General features: G+C 49.4%; 1 protein-coding gene across 1 annotated transcript in view; it reads right to left on the minus strand.

Moving 5' to 3' along the window:
• Window positions 1-347: 347 nt before the first annotated feature.
• Window positions 348-16,658, minus strand: part of TOX2 (TOX high mobility group box family member 2) — a 133,016-nt gene continuing 116,705 nt past the window's right edge. The window contains exons 4-9 of the mRNA XM_055302779.1: window positions 8,820-9,059; window positions 6,404-6,631; window positions 5,887-5,967; window positions 4,841-5,236; window positions 4,008-4,138; window positions 348-1,321 (exon numbers count right to left, since the gene is read on the minus strand). Of these exons, the coding sequence (XP_055158754.1) occupies window positions 1,285-1,321; window positions 4,008-4,138; window positions 4,841-5,236; window positions 5,887-5,967; window positions 6,404-6,631; window positions 8,820-9,059 (1,113 nt within the window). The 3' untranslated portion in view covers window positions 348-1,284. The remainder of the gene's footprint in view (window positions 1,322-4,007; window positions 4,139-4,840; window positions 5,237-5,886; window positions 5,968-6,403; window positions 6,632-8,819; window positions 9,060-16,658) is intronic.

A 16,658-nucleotide genomic window follows, 5' to 3' on the forward strand; every position in this document is an offset into this window, starting at 1 on the left:
CGCAGGTTTGGAGAAGCACCCGGCCCCCCAGGGCTCCCCAAACCCACCTCTCGCCTCCACCAGACGGGGAGCCTACCCCCTGCACAGCCGCCGCTCTATGCCCATAACCCCTGCGCATCTCCAGGACAGCACGTGTTGTCGCCATCGTCGCCCTGCTTCCGGAGACGGTCACGCTGAGGCCAGGGCGGCCCAGAGGTCCAGGCAAGGTCCTCTAGGAGGGTAACCCGAATCCCAAGGACACTAAGGGCTCTGTCCAGACAGAGCTGCCACCAAACGCCACATCGGAAGACCTGGGTCTGGTTTGCCAAGCACACAAAGAGGCAAATTTTCAACTTTTCAGGATTTTATTATAAAGAAACTGAGAGAAGCACTGGGTACCGGGATGGATACCTGCCAGGGCCAGGAAACAGCTGCAAACAACTTTAAGGACCAAAACCCAAACCAAACCCCAAAACCACACACACTTTATGATGAATTGCATTTCTGTTCTCAGCTTTTCTTCATAAATAGACAAAAGTCGTTGTTGGCAATTTTAAATAGACGGACACAGGGTTTGATTTAAAAAAAAAGTGCAACGTTTCCAAGTGTGGCTGGACGTTGTCCGGCTCTCGCTGTACAGGGGAGGAAACAGTTTGGCGGCTGCTTTTGTGCACATCTCCCTCAAGAGAAAACTTAAAAAAAAATGTGCTAATAAGGGGTCATATAAAATTCTTTCACCTTAAAGGAAACTACGCCCCTCCCCCACAAAATCATCTTACAGATGCCGCAGCACGGTTCTAAAACACTTAGTCAACTACTTACATGGAGCCAACAGTTTAGAGGTTTCATAATCTTTGTTCACACTGTAAAACCGCATTTGCACATCGTTGGCCGGGGCCCGGGCCCATGCATCTGGGGGGGGCGGTTCTGTTGGAAGGCGCCCCCCCCCCACCCCCGGGGACAGCCCACGAGAGCGGGGCCAGGCCTGAAGTCCAGACGCAGAGTACGGTGTGCAGGGCGGGGAGCAGGGTCCGTGGGCCCTGGAGCAAGCAGGTCAGGGGGCAGAAGGTTCCCGCAGGTTCTTTGGGCTGGCGGCGGCGGGCGGTGGACTGCCTCTGCGGGGTCTGGCGGGAGGCTGAGCAAGAGACTCGGCCCTGGGGCGGTGTCCTCGGCGTGCCACTGGGTGTGCCACTGCGCTCTCCTCCCGGTGGTCCTGCTGCCTGCCCACGCTCCCCTCCTGCTGCGAGCCCCCAGGCTCTCAGCAGTGCCCCTCCAGCAAGCCTCGGGAGGAGAGGGGAGGCGGGATTAGGTGAGGTAGAGCGATTTATCCCTGGGGAGCAGGCTGGGGAGAGAGGAGGAGGGGTCAGAGCCACAGAGCCCAGCCAGGCGCCCTCGGCCCTCAGGGGCCTGGACACACGGGCTGGGCGGGTGGCACCAGGCCACCTGCTCACTCGACGTCACCCCCAACCTGGATGTGCTGGCTGCCCCTCTGAGGACGAGCGAGGGCACCCTGGTCCCTCCCCAGCAGGCCACCAGGCCGAACCCAACTCCCCTCCTGGAATCCCAGCTGGGGGAAGGTGGCTGCAGAGAAGCCCATCCCAACCCCACGAGGGCCCTCAGGGCGTTCTTAGTCAGTGGTTCATTTGTAAACTTGACCCAGAAACGGAGCAGGGCAGGTGCCTTGCGTGTTTTTATAATAGGGTGCTCCGGACGCCTGGGTGGCTCAGTGGTTGAGCACCTGCCTTTGGCTCAGGTCGTGATCCTGGGGTCCTGGGATCGAGTCCTGCATGGGTGGAGCTCCCCACAGGGAGCCTGTTTTTCCCTCTGCTTATGTCTCTCTCTCTCTCTCTCTCTGTGTCTCTCATGAATAAATAAATAAGATCTTAAAAAAATAAAAATAAAACAGGGAGCTCATCGAGAGCCAGGGGGACCCTGAGGGTGTTCTGTAAGTGAAGTAAGTCCAAGAAAGACGAGTATGAGTGTCAGATGGTCTCACTTACATATAGAATTTTTTTAAGATTTTATTTATTTATTGAGGAGAGACAAAGAGAGAGGCAGAGACACAGGCAGAGGGAGAAGCAGGCTCCCCACAGAAAGCTTGATGCCAAGACCCCAGGATCACAACCTGAGCCAAAGGCAGATGCTCAGCCACGGAGCCACCCAGGCGTCCCTACGTGTGGAACCTAAGCAAACCCCAAATCAAGCTAACAGATACAGAGAACAGAATGATGGTTGTGGGAGGCAGGCGATGGGCAAGATGGGCAAAGGGTCAAAAGGTATAAACTTCCAGTTACAAAATGAGTAAGTCTTGGGGATCCCATGGGCAGCATGGGGACTGCAGTTAATAATACTGAATTTTTAAAGTTTCTGTATTTGAAAGTTGCTGAGAGAGTAGATCTTAAAAGTTCTCCTGCGACAAGAAAGATTTGATTGGTGAGTGGCCACGATGTTAACTAGACTCACCGTGGTGATCACCCCCCAACACACACGAGCCTACTGCAGGGCGTTTGTACACCTGCCACGAATATACCAGTTATAGCTCCATTTAAAAAAACAAGTTAAGTAGGGCACTGCTGTGGTCTGCCCTCTATGTTGGGAGAAGCCCGGACACACTCCTCAATAGCCATTAAGGAGCCCCCCAGCCCCACACTCTGACCCCGTTAAGGGAGCCTGCGGCAGGGGGCTGGGTGGGAGAGCCTGCACCTGCCCCGGGGTGGGGAAGGGAGCTGCAGCGAGTGGAGTCGGCCTGTCCAGGTGGACTCTGTCCCGGGCAGGGCCGTCAGCAGTGGGGCATGTGCCCTGTCTGCCCTCTCACTGGGGGGCTTGGCGGGGTGAGGAACAGAAAGGCCAAGAGCCAGGACTCGGGACAGCTGGAGCCCACAGCCACCTGCCACCTGTCCACCACACATCATGGTCCCCCCCTTCCTGGGTGTGGAGTGCTGCTGGGACCACCTACCCTGGGGGTGGCCATAGGGCTGGTTCTGGCCAGGGGAATGGGAGTCAGGGTTGGTGGGTAAAGGAACAGGGTGCCCTCTCCACCCCATTTCCCTCTCTGCCAGCTGAAATGAGAGGTCACCATCTCTTGGAGCAGAAAGACCTTCTAGAGAAGGGGCAGTTGGCCTGGCGTTGAAAGGCTAAGAGGCTAAGGGCACAGATGGGAGTGGACGTCCGCAGCATGAGGTCCACATATGGACCAGGGAGGAGCCAAGTGGTCCCGGGGGTTTGTGTGTCAGAGGGGGTGCTGGGCTGCAGCGGGGGCTGGGGGTACCAGTGAGGGTGTGACTCCTGGTGTTGGCTAGTTGGCCCCTCCTCCTAGGGTACGGTGGACACCACAGGGGCCTCCCCCACACCCCCGTCCTGCCCTGCCAGCTGCTTCTGCTCCAGGGAGCTGCCCAGGCTGGAGGGGAGCTGCTGTGCCCAGGGGCCATGCTGCCTGGAGCAGCCCGCAGCCAGTGGCTGACTGCCACGGGGTACACAGAGCCCTAACCCCAAGGTGGGACCGAGTCTGTGGTTGATTTGTGCCCCAGAGCTCCGGGTGGGGTCAAGCTGATGTGAATCTCAGGTCACAGCACACCATCGCCTGGCTCCTTTCCTGGCCTGGCCTGCCTCCCTGCCTCCCTCCCTTCTGTAAGCTCTCTCTCAGCACCATCAGGGGCACCCAAATCCTGCTGCCCAGGCCCTGCTTCTAGGGGAGCCTGAGCAAAGACCAATGACCCATCGTGAGTGTCCCACAGGAGCCATGGGGAGAAAACCCCCAAATGGAAGGAGATAAGCAAGCCTAAAGCTGAGCCCATTTCCCAAGTGGGCACTGGGCCTTGGCGTCAGACCAGCTGAGTCCTTCTGGAGTCCTGCTCTGCTCTGCGTCTTCTCGTGAAGACCACCAGCAGCACCCACCAGGCGCTCTCGTCGGCCAGCCTTTCCCTATCCCTTGGCAGCCCTCGCCCCTCTTCCATGGGTGGCCCCGGGGGCGGGGGGGGGGTGGTGGTCCAGGGGCGGGGTGAGGGGCCGGGGGCTGTGGGAGGACCCACCTGCATGTGCTGACACCACACTCCGCGCTGGGGTAACTGCTGTCCCAGTCTCCACCGCCGCTTGGGGGGTTGGATGGGCCGGGTGAGCGGGATCCGGAACCACTGGGGAACTCGGAGATGTGAGGGAAGTCCTGGGGGGGGCAATAAGCAAAGACAGGATGAGGGGGTGCACAGCTTGGGCAGCCAGTGGGGGGCGGGAACTCTGTGCCCAAGGGAGTCATGGAGACACTTCCTCTAGCCTCTGCCTCTCTGCCTGCCATGCTTCCTCCTCCCTAGCAGAGAACCTTTTAGAAAATCCAACCCTCCTCCTAGCTGTGTCCGGTGGGGGGGGGGGGTGGCAGGCAGCGGTGGGGCGGTGAAGGGCTCTGCTTTCGGGGCCTTTCCTTTTCTGGCCTCAGGTTCCCAGCCTGTAAAATGGAGTTACTGAGCTGAGCCACGCGAGTCTCGTAACAGTGTCTGTGGAACAATCAGTGGGGTCGGGCCTGGAAGGCTCTGGGGAGAGCCAGGGGCCAGGGCTGATCTCAGAGGCTGCACCGCCTCAGCCCCTCGGGCCAGAGAGCAGAGATGGACAGAGGATAAGAGAGGGAAGGCCTGAGATACCCTAAGACTCTGAAGACCCTGGGAGCTTGTCACCTGTTCACTGCAGCCCGTACCTCTCATGGAAGGTGTACTCTACCCATTACATAGACGTGGTGACTGAGGCTGAGAGAGGCGAGGTGCCGAGGCTGTGGTGACACTGCTGGTGAGGGACAGGGCTGGTATCTGCAGTCCCAAGCCTCCTCCCTTCCCCACTGGGAGTCCTGAAGGGCACGTTCTTCCCGGGCCCCGCTTACCTGTGGCCCTGGAGGCGAGGGGCTCATGGCCAGCTGCACCTGCAGCGCCATGGGAGTGGGCAGGACCGGAGCCTGGGGGGCTGGAGACATGCTGAGAGGCGGGCTGAGGAGGGCGCCCTGGGCATGGGGTGGCAGTGGCAGCTGCTGGTGCAGCGGGGGGCTGAGCGGGAAGGAGGGTGGCGGCGGAGGGGACGCGCTGAGGCCTGGCAGCAGTGACTTGGAGCCCAGCGTCCGGGCCAGGCTGGCGGGAGAAGCCCCGCTGCGGAAGGCCTGCAGGTCCGACGGCGTCAGGAACGAGGCCAGGCCTGGCATGGCGTACATGGGCTGCTTGGGCGGCAGCATTTTGGCTGGGGGATTCGCCTGAGTGCCCTTGGTCTCACCCTGCTCTGGGGAGCTCTGCAAGGACACAGACACCAGTCACTTTGGGGAAGACGGATAAGCCAGGACTTGGGCAGTGAGACCAGCTGGGTCTGCAACCCACTGACCTGGCCCCTGGCTGATTCTCTGGCCCCTTGGCAGGGAGCTCCGGGCTACCCAGAGGTAATCCCGGGTCCTCCATGCACTTGGCTCTGACCATCCAACCACCTCCTGTGCTAACTCCTGGAAGCCCACGCTCCTCAGCCTGGCCCTGCGGCCGGCGTCATCCAGCCAGCCAGCCTCTATGCTCCTCTCCAGCGTCTATGCTTTTGCACATCCCGTTCCCTCAACTTGGAATGCCCTCCTGCTTGGCCCTTTGTGGCCTGACCCACATGCCGGGTCCTCTGTGACAGCTTCCAAATCACACCCCTACCGTCACACATTTCAGGCAAGTTACTTAACCCCTCTGAATGCTGGGTTCTTGTTGGAAGAATTAAATGAGATGGAATGTACATAAAGTGCCCAGCGTGAGCGTGGCACACAGTAGGTTCCCGGGGGCAGTAACCACACTGGTCTTATCCGTCCTTTCCAGGAACTAGGGCATTGACCATTCCTGTGGCTTCGGTTCTTGCTCTATCCCTCGAGCGGTGCCCCCTTTATCAGGGTGGGCCTATGGGCCAGGGTGTTACCTTGGAGACGAGGCTAGCCCTGTAGGCCGCCAGAGCCTTCAGATATTCCTTCTTTGCCGCTTCCGTCTTTCTCTTGTAGGCCTGAAAGACCCAAGACATGGGCCACGTTGGGGAGAGGTCAGGTGATCGGCCCGAGGTCCCAGTAGCTGGCATTTGCCTCTGAGCTGGTTCTGCTCCCTGTTCTCCCTGGACGCCCTTGAGAGGGGCTGTGGGCACACGGTCGGCGGGAGAGGAAGCTCTGGCCTGGACTCCAGGCTTGCACAGTGAGAGGGCCGAGACGGGCAGAGATGCTTATTCTCACTTAATAGATAAACCTGGAACAGTTAAGCCACTAGCGAATGCAGCTGGCAAACAGCAGAACTGGAAGGGACCCAGCCTCCCAGCTTACAGGTGGGCAAACTGAGTCTAGGAAAGAGCTCTGCAGGAGGCTTTTCCTGATTTCAGACATTCCAAGTCTGTCACGGGCACCAGGGCCTCACAGCCCTGGGGTGTGGCCCTTAAAGGGACAAGGACTCACCTGCTTCTGCTCCTCCCCTAAACTGTCCCACATGGAGGCCACGATTTTGGACACATCCCCAAAGGTGGCACTGGGGTTCTGTCCTTTGATGGCAGCCTGAGTGTCTCTGAAGAAGAGCGCATAGGCTGACACAGGCTTCTGTGGCTCGTTGGGGTCCTTCTTCTTCTTCTTCTTTGGGTTCTTGGTCTTTTTCCCTGGGTCAGTTGAGGGTCTCTTCTCTCCCGACATCTGCGCGGGTGAGAAGGGTCAGGAGAGCAGGGCCCAGGCTCCCCACCCCAGCGTGAGGCAGAGGGGACCTTCTCAGCAGCCCCACCACCTCCCGTCTGGCTCTTTGCACATGCAGGTAACACGAGACTGATGCCACCTGGGGCCCGAGCCCAATGCGGGACTTGATTCCAGGACCCCAGGATCATGACCTGAGCTGAAGGCTCAACCATGGAGCCACCACGCAGGTGCCCCACCTTTGAGGCTTTTAATCTTTCCTAGTGGGTAGAAGTCATTTGCGTCTCTACAGGGAAAATTTAATCGGCTTTATAATCAGACAAAAATCGTTTACATCTCTACTACTTCTTTCCCAAGGTAACATCTACCTTTACAGAGTGGAAAATCCTCTGATCAATCGCGAGTAATGAATCACAACAGTGGTCCATTCTCCCAGAGAAGCTGGTGATTCTTGCGTGAGCCTGTACACAATGCTGTGGTATATGCCACCGAAAGCATGTGCAGCCCTGGTTCTGTGCCCTATTTCCAAGTCTGGGGTATACAAATTTTTCTTAACAATTCTTTCTGATGATCACAAATAATCCCCAAAGATGATCATCACAAAAGATCAGTGTCTTCTACCGATTTCCAGGTGTGCAACATGGGGCAAGGGGCTTAGTGCCCGGGGCCCTGTGAGATGGCTGGAAGGGAAAGAGGTTATGTGGCTCCGTGGGTGTGGCCTCGCTCTGGACCCCTGGCCTCAGGAGCATGCAGACTCCAGGACTGCAGTCCTGTGAGTGTGCCACTCGGGGATTGTGGGATGGGAACAGTGTACCTCAGTGGGTCACTGACAGGACCCTAGGCCACACGGGCACCAGGAACTGAGGTCAAAGTGACAGTGAGGACTGTCCCTCTCTGCACCAAGCAGACGAAGCTTGACACCAGGAATCGACAGGGAAGCCGCAGGCCACTGGGTAAGATTCAGGGGTCCGTGTCTGGGGGACAGTGCGGGGAAGCCTGTAGTGATGCTGGAACAGGTTCCAGCCAGCGTGCCATAACATAACCTCTCTGGGCCTTGGGTTTCCCACCAGCCAATTGGAGATGACAGTGGCACTGACCACACAGGGCCGTCATGAGGATCCCATGGATTAATACTGGTCATGTGCTCAGAACAGTATTTGGCCCCAACGGTGTCTGTTAAATAAAAAATTAAGTAAAAACTGCTCCTGCCTGGCCTACTATAGAGACCAAGGTATCCCAAGGATGAAGTGAGACTAGATCCAGAGGCACCCACCCAGCCTAGGCAGGTAGTCAGGGATCTCTGCTAGGTGGCCTGGCACCATAGTCACTGCCCCCCGTGTCTACAGGGCCACCGCGTGGGAAGGGGTGAGAGCCCTTAGGGAGAAGAAAGGGAGGTGGGGGGAGTGGGGGGATCAGGCTTAGACTCTGGAAGATTCCCAGTGGGCGCTTCCATCCCCGGGCCTCTCAGGGCCTCTATTCTTTGTCCCTGTGAAATAAGATGCTTTCCAACATCCAGGGAGACTTGTCAGTGCAAAGAAAGGACAAGCCTGGATGGCTGGCGACTTCTCACCCCTGACATGTTCTGAAGAGGCAGGACCACCCTCGACTCCAGGGATGCTGGCGGGGGGCTGGGGGGGCATGTCCCCAGAGGCAGGGAGGAGGTTCAGTTTTAGAGCCTTATCCTGTGGTCAGTACTGCCTAGGGATGTCCTCTGCGGAGCCACACATCTTTGTCAGAACATCTCCTAAGAGGCTGAAGCAGCCATAAGGTGTCACCATGTGGATCTTGCCAATGCCGTCAACGTCCCAGAAATGACCCACTAGCCATTCAGGAATAAGACTTCACCACATCTTCGCTGAATTCTCTCATCAGCCCCCTCGCCACTAGTTAGCATTGTCTCTGCTTTCCACACGAGGCCACAGGAGCAGAGGGGCACGGCCAGGCAAGGACGCTCGGCACACTTAGCAGCCGAGGCCAGACGCCCCAGATTCCATGCAGTGCCACCTCCAGTGACCAGGGGCGCCAGCCAGCGGCCCCTGTCCTATCTGCTGACTTTCTTCCTCCACGTCTTCCAGCAAAGGACACAGCTGAACTCTTGCAGCCTGGTCTCAAGGTGGGTGATGCCCATTTCCACGCGGGGCCCACCCACCTGCTGAGGAGGCATCGTAGGGCCCTGCGTGTTCGCCCCACCTACCTTGAAGTGCGCTTCTGATTCCTCCTCCTGAGTTGAACTGGAGGGGGAGGGTGTCGCTGACTTGCTCCCTGGGGGTGACGGGGAGCTGTGGGGGATGCCGCTCCGGATGCCCATTTGAGAGATGAGCTGGGATTGGCTGAGGGCACTCATGTGGCTGGCCAGCATCGCAGGGCGGCCCAGCAGGGGCCCCGGCCGGCCCGAGTCGTAGGCAGCAACCTCCGAGTGGACCATCTCCTGGATCTAAGGGAGGAGGACGGGGCGCTGGGAGTGAGTTCGAAAGGGCCTGCAGGCCACCAGCACATCCGCACTGAGGGACTCAGAGGAGCCCATGGAGATGAGAGGGGGTGACCAGCCCTCCCCAGGCCCTGCAGAGGTGAGTGCTGCCCTTCCACTCTGACCCCTGAGAGATTCCTGCGACCTGGGGCCTGCCCACGGCTCCTGGACAGTTTGCCTTCTGCGACACTCCCCCCTGGACGGACAATCAGCAGTTCAGCCCCTGCCAGGGAGCTCCCGCCAGCAGTGCATGGACCATTTTATGACCTTGAATCTTCCCTCTTCGAAGCTGCCTGCATTTTGAATCCTGGTTCAGCCACTTTTAGAAGTGTCTGGGTGACTCTGGCTAAAGTTACTTAACCTCTCTGTGCCTCAGTTTCTTCATCTGAAGAAGGCAGATAATAACTAAACCTGCTTTTGAGGACTGGTTAGGATGAAATGTGCCTGGCACCTGGTAAGCCATATATTGGGTTTGTTAAAAGCGTAGTATAAATAAATCCCTTAATAAAGCTATGTACTTGTCCCCTAAGTAATTTTCTTATTAAATCTTCCCTGTGATATTTCTAACTGGTTATTTTTGGAATATCAGAAAGCTATTGTTTTTTACATACAGGCATTGCTCACAGGAAACACATATGTGGAACAGTGTGTCCTTTCCACTTAAATATTTTAAGTACATACACACACACACTATGGAGTGAGGCATACCAGTTTGCATACTCTTATAATTATTTTTATTGCCTTTGCATCTGTGCTTATTTCCCCTTTGTAATTTCCGATGCCAAGTTACTGTGTTTTCCTCCCACGTTTTCTTCATAAGGCAAGCTCATGGATTTTCCCATTTATTCTGTGGGAGTTTTTTTTTCTCCTCAAAAGAATCAAATTTCAAATTCATCATTTCCTGTTTTCTAATTCCTTAATATCTAATCATCTGTATCTTTATTAATTACTTCCTCCGATTTTAAAGATATGTGACTGTTGCTCCCCCTCCCCATTTTGGTCACATTTCCATTCTCAATGTTTAGAAATATGCTTAATGCCATGAAGTAGCCTCGGGGCATGACTTCGACATTCTCATAGATTCACCATATATGATTTTCCTGAATGTTCTTTTCTCTGTGTTTATTTTCTATTTCAGTTTTATTTTTTTTAAGATTTATTTATTTATTTATTTATTTATTTATTTATTTATTTATTATTCATGAGAGACACAGAGAGAGAGAGAGAGGCAGAGACACAGGCAGAGGGAGAAGCAGGCCCCATGCAGGGAGCCCGTAGGACTCAATCCCTGGTCTCCAGGATCACGACCCGGGCTGAAGGCGGCGCCAAACCGCTGATCCACCCGGGCTGCCCTCTATTTCAGTTTTAATTCCTTTTTTCTAAATCTAAGAGTTGTTTTTAAAAAGTTTTGGAAAAAAAAGTTTTGAAATTTCTAAGAGGTTCATTTTTTTTTATGTGTGCAACTAATTTCTAGTAACACAAGTGAATCAAAGGACATGGTCTGTACTATTTGCACTTTTGAGACTTTGGTAAGGTTCCCTTTGGAAGGAAATATGTTTATACTTCGTATCTGCTCCATAGCGCCCAGGCACAGGGTGAGCTTGTGTGCAGATTAACCTGCTCCATTAGTGGCGACCCCCATATAATTTTGATTCCTTCCTTATTTTTTTGCCACTTTTAAGTTGCCTACAACTTTTCTGCATCCATCACAACCCTCCTTTGACACTAAAGTGTTTTGCTTGGGGAATTTGATGTTGGTTTTTATTGCAAAAAGAAAACTGCCAATTATGTCTTCACCATGGATTGAATGTTAATATTATTATAAAGCACCTCCCTTTTGCCTTCAATTAGTGAAGTCTGATCGGATTATCACCATCTTTACCTCGATTTGTATTTGTGTGAATTTGTCTGGTGTGTCCTCAGTTCTGAGGAACTTTCTTTTTTAGGTTTTCTCTTCACTTCCTTTTTTGGGGGGTTATCTTTGGCAAATGCTGGCATTTGTGTTATGTGCTTCTTGAAACACTTATTTTCACAATACTTTCCATGGCTATTTTGGTTTCCATACTCTCTTGAGTTACATATATATACATATACATTTTAAACTGCCTACTTCATCCAAATGTTAAAACTAATAGCATGTATCTAGGATAATATTATATTTTTAACCTGCTCTATGCTTTTTCGTAAATTGCCAATTGCAATATTGTGAATGCCTGTTGCTAAAATTTTCCCTCTCAAAGGTTTATATGTTTTAACTATCTACCCAAAGAACCAGTTCTTACATTAAAAAAAAAATCAGGGGCGCCTGGGTGACTCAGTCGGTTAAGCCTTTGGATCAGATCATGATCTCAGGGGTCCTGGATCAAGCCCCTTGTGTTGGGCTCCCTGCTTCTCCCTCTCCCTCTGCCACTCCTCCTACTTGTGCTCACTTTTTGTCAAATAAATAAATGAATAAAATCTTTAAAAAAAATCAGTTTGACAAGTGTTCTGATCATTAAATTTTGCTTTTTCTAGTCTATAAATGTTGACCTCAGGTATCATAAGTGGCTTTTTCCAAATTAAATAATTTATTTATACTTTCACATTTTCTATTCTAATAGTATTACTATTGAGGGCAGGGGTTCAAACATTTCTCCCATTTGCTGAGAAATCTGGCAATGCCTAGAGACATTTCTGGCTTGCACAACTGGTGTGTGTGTGGAGGTGGTGCTATTAGCATCTAGTGGATAGAAGTCAGGGATGCTGCTAAATGTCCTACAATGTATAGAATGCCCCTATACACACAAACACACACACACACACACATCACACCCCCCACACATCCACATACTACACATACCACCCCACACACACTCACAGACCACACACACACCAACACAAACATACCACACACACACCACACACATACACACATACCACACACACACCACACATCACACACCCCACACACAATACACCCACAACAAAGAATTATGGATTCCAAAATGTCAGTTGTGCTGAAGTTGAGGACCCTGCTCCATATCTGATTTTCTCCTCATAAGGAGCATTTTTTTTTCATAAGGAGCATTTTAACTGTATCATACAAATATTTTTAAAAATATTCTACAACTGAAGGTTTTATTTTCATTTTTACCTAGAGTTTATTTGGAGAAGAGTCTTTATTTAATGTATCCTTTTGTTATGGGGTTTTCATTATGGCTTAGGGTATGATCATTTTTTGTAAAATGTTCATGTGCATCTGAAATTGTGTTTATGCTGTGATAGACACATTTCTCCGTGTGTCTATTCAATAACCTGTTTTGACTACTTTAGCTGTGAGACCTCAAGAAAAATGAGTTAAAGCAGCTCCTACTATTCTTCTGTTTCCTTCAGTTTCTCTATAGAATTTAAACAGGTTTTCTCATATATATTAATGTAACATTATTCATTCCTATAAATGTTCCAGAATGCCATATTTTCATGATGGCTTTTCCTTCTTAATAAAAAAATCAGCATCTTTTGCCTCAATTAATGTTTTTGTCTTAGATATGACTTCACCTGTGATCAATATCTCTCCTTATTTTTCCATTTTATTATCATTCTGCATCACTTTCAGTGTGCATCTTGTAAATAGCATTTAGGTAGATTTTTGTTCTGAGCTCTTAACGCAATATATTGTGAAATGTATATTTTATTATTATACTAATCATAAAGAAACCTAAGAAACAGACTTCAAGTGCACTGTTTCAAGAGTAAAAGATTTTACAAAGAATTTGATTAAAAAATGGACAAAGAACTTGAATAGGTATTTTGAAGACATACAAATGGCCAACAGGTTCATGAAAAGGTGTTCAACAGCACTCATCACCAAGGAAATGCAAATCACAACCACAATGAGATACCATCTCTCATTTGTTATAATGGCTATTATCAAAAAGATAAGAGATACAGGTTGTGAGTTTGGCTCCATGGTTGTGCTCGTGCTGGGAGTGGAGCCTACTTAAAAAAAAAATAAGATAAGAGATCAAAGTGCTGGCAAGGCTGTGAAAAAGGGGGACCCTTGTGTGCTGTTGGTGGGAATATAAATTGGAGCAGCCACTATCAAAAACAGTCTGGAGGTTCCTCAAAAAATTAAAAATAGAACTCCCACGTGATCCAGCCATCCCACTTCTGGGTATTGATCCAAAAGAAATGAAATCACTACCTTGAAGAGATATCTGCATCCTGTATTCACTGCAGCATTATTTACCAAAGCCAAGACATGGAAACAGCCTCGCATCTTTGAACGGATGAATGAATAGAGAAAATGTAGCACATATACACAGTTGTTATTCGACCATGAAAAAAGAAGGAAACTGCCTTTTACAACAGTATGGGTGGATCTTGGGGGCATTATACCAAATGACACAAGTCAGAGTGAGAAAGACAAAGACTGTAGGGTCTCACTCCTGTGGGAGTCTAAAAAAGCCAAACTCAGAGAGAGGGAGAGTAGGATGATGGTTTCCAAGGCCAGGGGCTGGGGAAAATGGGCAAAGGTGGCCAAAAGGTACAAACATCTAACTGCAGGATGAATAAGTACTGGGGATCTAATGCACAGCATGGGGATTCTTTTTTTTTTTTTTTTTTTAGATTTTATTTATTTCTTCATGAGAGACAGAGAGAGAGAGAGAGAGAGAGAGAGAGAGAGAGAGAGGCAGAAACACAGGCAGAGGGAGAAGCAGGCTCCCTGCGGGGAGCCTGATGCAGACCTGATCCCAGGACCCTGGAATCACCACCTGAGCCAAAGAAAGATGCTCAACCACTGAACCACCCAGGGGTCCTAGCATGGGAATTCTAATCAACAATACCTATTATATACTTGAAAGCTATTAAGAATGTAAATCTTAGAAGTTACCACCAAACACACACAAAGGTAATTATGTGAGGTGATGGAGGTGTTAACTAACTTTAATAATAATTGCACAAAATATATGCATGCATCAAATCATTATGTTGTATACCTTAAAATTACATATGTTAAGTGTTAGTAATAATATCTCAATAAAGCTGGAAAAAAATTAACTCTCAAGAAAATAAGTCGAAGCTTTTAAAAATCTCTTCTCTAAACAATCTCCCTTCCACTTGGATGTGTCCACGCTCTTCTTCCAAGAATCTTAAACAAGACGCTGACATTATTTCCTCAAGGGCGAGATGGCCTTGGGGTTCTGTGTTTAGGACTTGTTTGGTTTTTTCCCTCCCAGCAGGGTGTTTAGAATTCTTCAACCAGATATTCCTGACTCCGTAATTTAATATATAGCCAACATGTGATAATGGCAGACTTTTGAAATTCTGCAAATCTGCAAAGTGTGAAATGCTCTCAGAGTTGTTCTAATTTGCACTGTCCTGATTACTAGAGAGGCTGAACACCTTCACATAAGTTTACTGGCCATTTGGGTTTCTATTTATGCTGCTGCTGAATGTAAGCTAGGAAGTAAGGTAAACGCTTCTGGAAACAATCTGATACTATCCAGGTATGTTGAAGATGTGCAATCTTGTAACCTACCTATTCTACTCCAAGTCATTTATTAGAAAGAACTTTCTCAGATGCACAAGAAGACAACATATATACTGCAGGATAAATTTTAAAGACATTAGGATGGGCAAATGATTGTTCTCTGGATGGAATGCTGAGCATTGGCTCATGGACTTCTGGAGTTATCTGTTTCTATAGAGATGTGTGCCTTTGTCTTTGACTAGGCTATTGTACAACTCTGTAAGCTGTAGAAAACTGAAATTAGTGCATCTTATTTATTGTCATTAAATTTTTTCATCTAGGGGTGCTTGGGTGGCTCAGTTGGTTAAGTGTCCGACTCTTAATTTTGGCTCAGGTCTCAATCTCAGGGTCGTGAGTTCAGGCCCTAAATTGGGCTCCATGCTGGGTGTGGAGCTTACTTAAATTTTTTTTTTTTTACTTAAAAGTTTTTAAAATTTCTTTTACTTAAAAAAATTTTTGATTTTTTTTACTTATTTTTTTTTCATTGTAAAATATACATAATGTAAAATTTACCTGGCAGCCTGGGTGGCTCAGCGGTTTAGCGCCACCTTCAGTCCAGGGCCTGATCCTGGAGACCAGGGATCTAGTCCCACATTGGGCTCTCTGCATGGAGCCTGATTCTCCCTCTGCCTGTGTCTCTGCCTCTCTCTCTCTGTATCCCTCATGAATAAATAAATATAATATTTTAAAAAACCATAAAATTTACCATCTAAGCCATTTTAAAAAAAGATTTAAAAAAAGATTTATTTAGAGAGTGAGCAAGTGACGGAGTGGGTGCAGAGAGAATCCTCAAACAGACTCCCCACTGAGTGGACAGCCAGACAGGCGGCTCTATCCCATCACCCACTGAGGTCCCTACCTGAGCCAAAGCAACTTAACCGACTGAGCCACCCAGGCGCCCCCAATCTTAACCATTATTAAGTGTACCATTCACATTCACAATGTTGCACAACCCTCACAACCATCCATCTCCAGAGCTCTTTCCATCTTGAAAAACTGCAACTGTACCTAATAAACAGTAAATTCCTATTCTCTCCTTTTTGTGGCCCCTGGCAAACACCATTTTACTACTGTGAAATTTGACTACTATTCTACGAATTTGACTACCCTAGGAATCATATGCTTAATTCACTCAGCATAATGTCCTCAATGTTCACCCATGTTATAGTTTGGGTCAGACTTTCTTTCCTTCAAAGGCTAAATAAAATTCCATTCTAGTGTACGCTGCATTCTGCTTATCCATTCATCTATTGATGGACATTTGTGTTGCTTCCACATTTTGGCTGTTGTGAATAATGCTGCTACAAACTTGGGTGTTCAAGTATTTCTTCAAGTCCCTGCTTTCAATTCTTTGGGGTATGCACTCAGAAAAAGAATTGCTAGCTAGATCACACAGTAATTCTATTTTTCAATTTTTGAGGAACTACCACATTGTTTTCTATAACGGCTGCACCATTTTACGTTCCCACCAATAATGCACAAGCGTTCCAATTTCTCCACATCCTGGCCAAAACTTGAACATTTTTTTTAGAAGCCATCCTAGTGGGTGTGAGGTAAGATGCTATGGATTCTTGTCCATAAAGATGCAAAAAAAAAATGTCTGGTTGAGGTACAATTGGTCGACCTTGTAGAAAAGAAGATTCCAAACACTATATTTTCTGGCTCTATAGATATCAGCCAGTTTTGCATTTATTAGAGAATTTATGCCAATATTCTTGGTTGCCAATACATAGGTCTATTCATCAGATTCTCCTTTGAGCCAACTGTAATATATCACTGGCTCTCTCATTAACTAATGAGTTAAGTAAACTGATGTATCTTCATTTTATATTTGCAACAGAGTCACGATGTTACCTTTCAAAAAATATACATTATAACAAAGATGATCATTACAGTATTTTCCAAATTCCAGAAAAACTGGAAATAATGTAAATGTTCACCGGTTAGTGAAATGCTGAAATCTGTGATATAGTCACAATAACAGAATTCTGTACAGAGTTGAAGGGAATGACCTGGAGCTACAAGTGCCAAAGTGGATGGACTCCAAAACGACA

The sequence above is a fragment of the Nyctereutes procyonoides genome, unplaced genomic scaffold (genome assembly GCF_905146905.1).
Source record: "Nyctereutes procyonoides isolate TBG_1078 unplaced genomic scaffold, NYPRO_anot_genome, whole genome shotgun sequence".
Classification (NCBI taxonomy): Eukaryota; Metazoa; Chordata; class Mammalia; order Carnivora; family Canidae; genus Nyctereutes; species Nyctereutes procyonoides.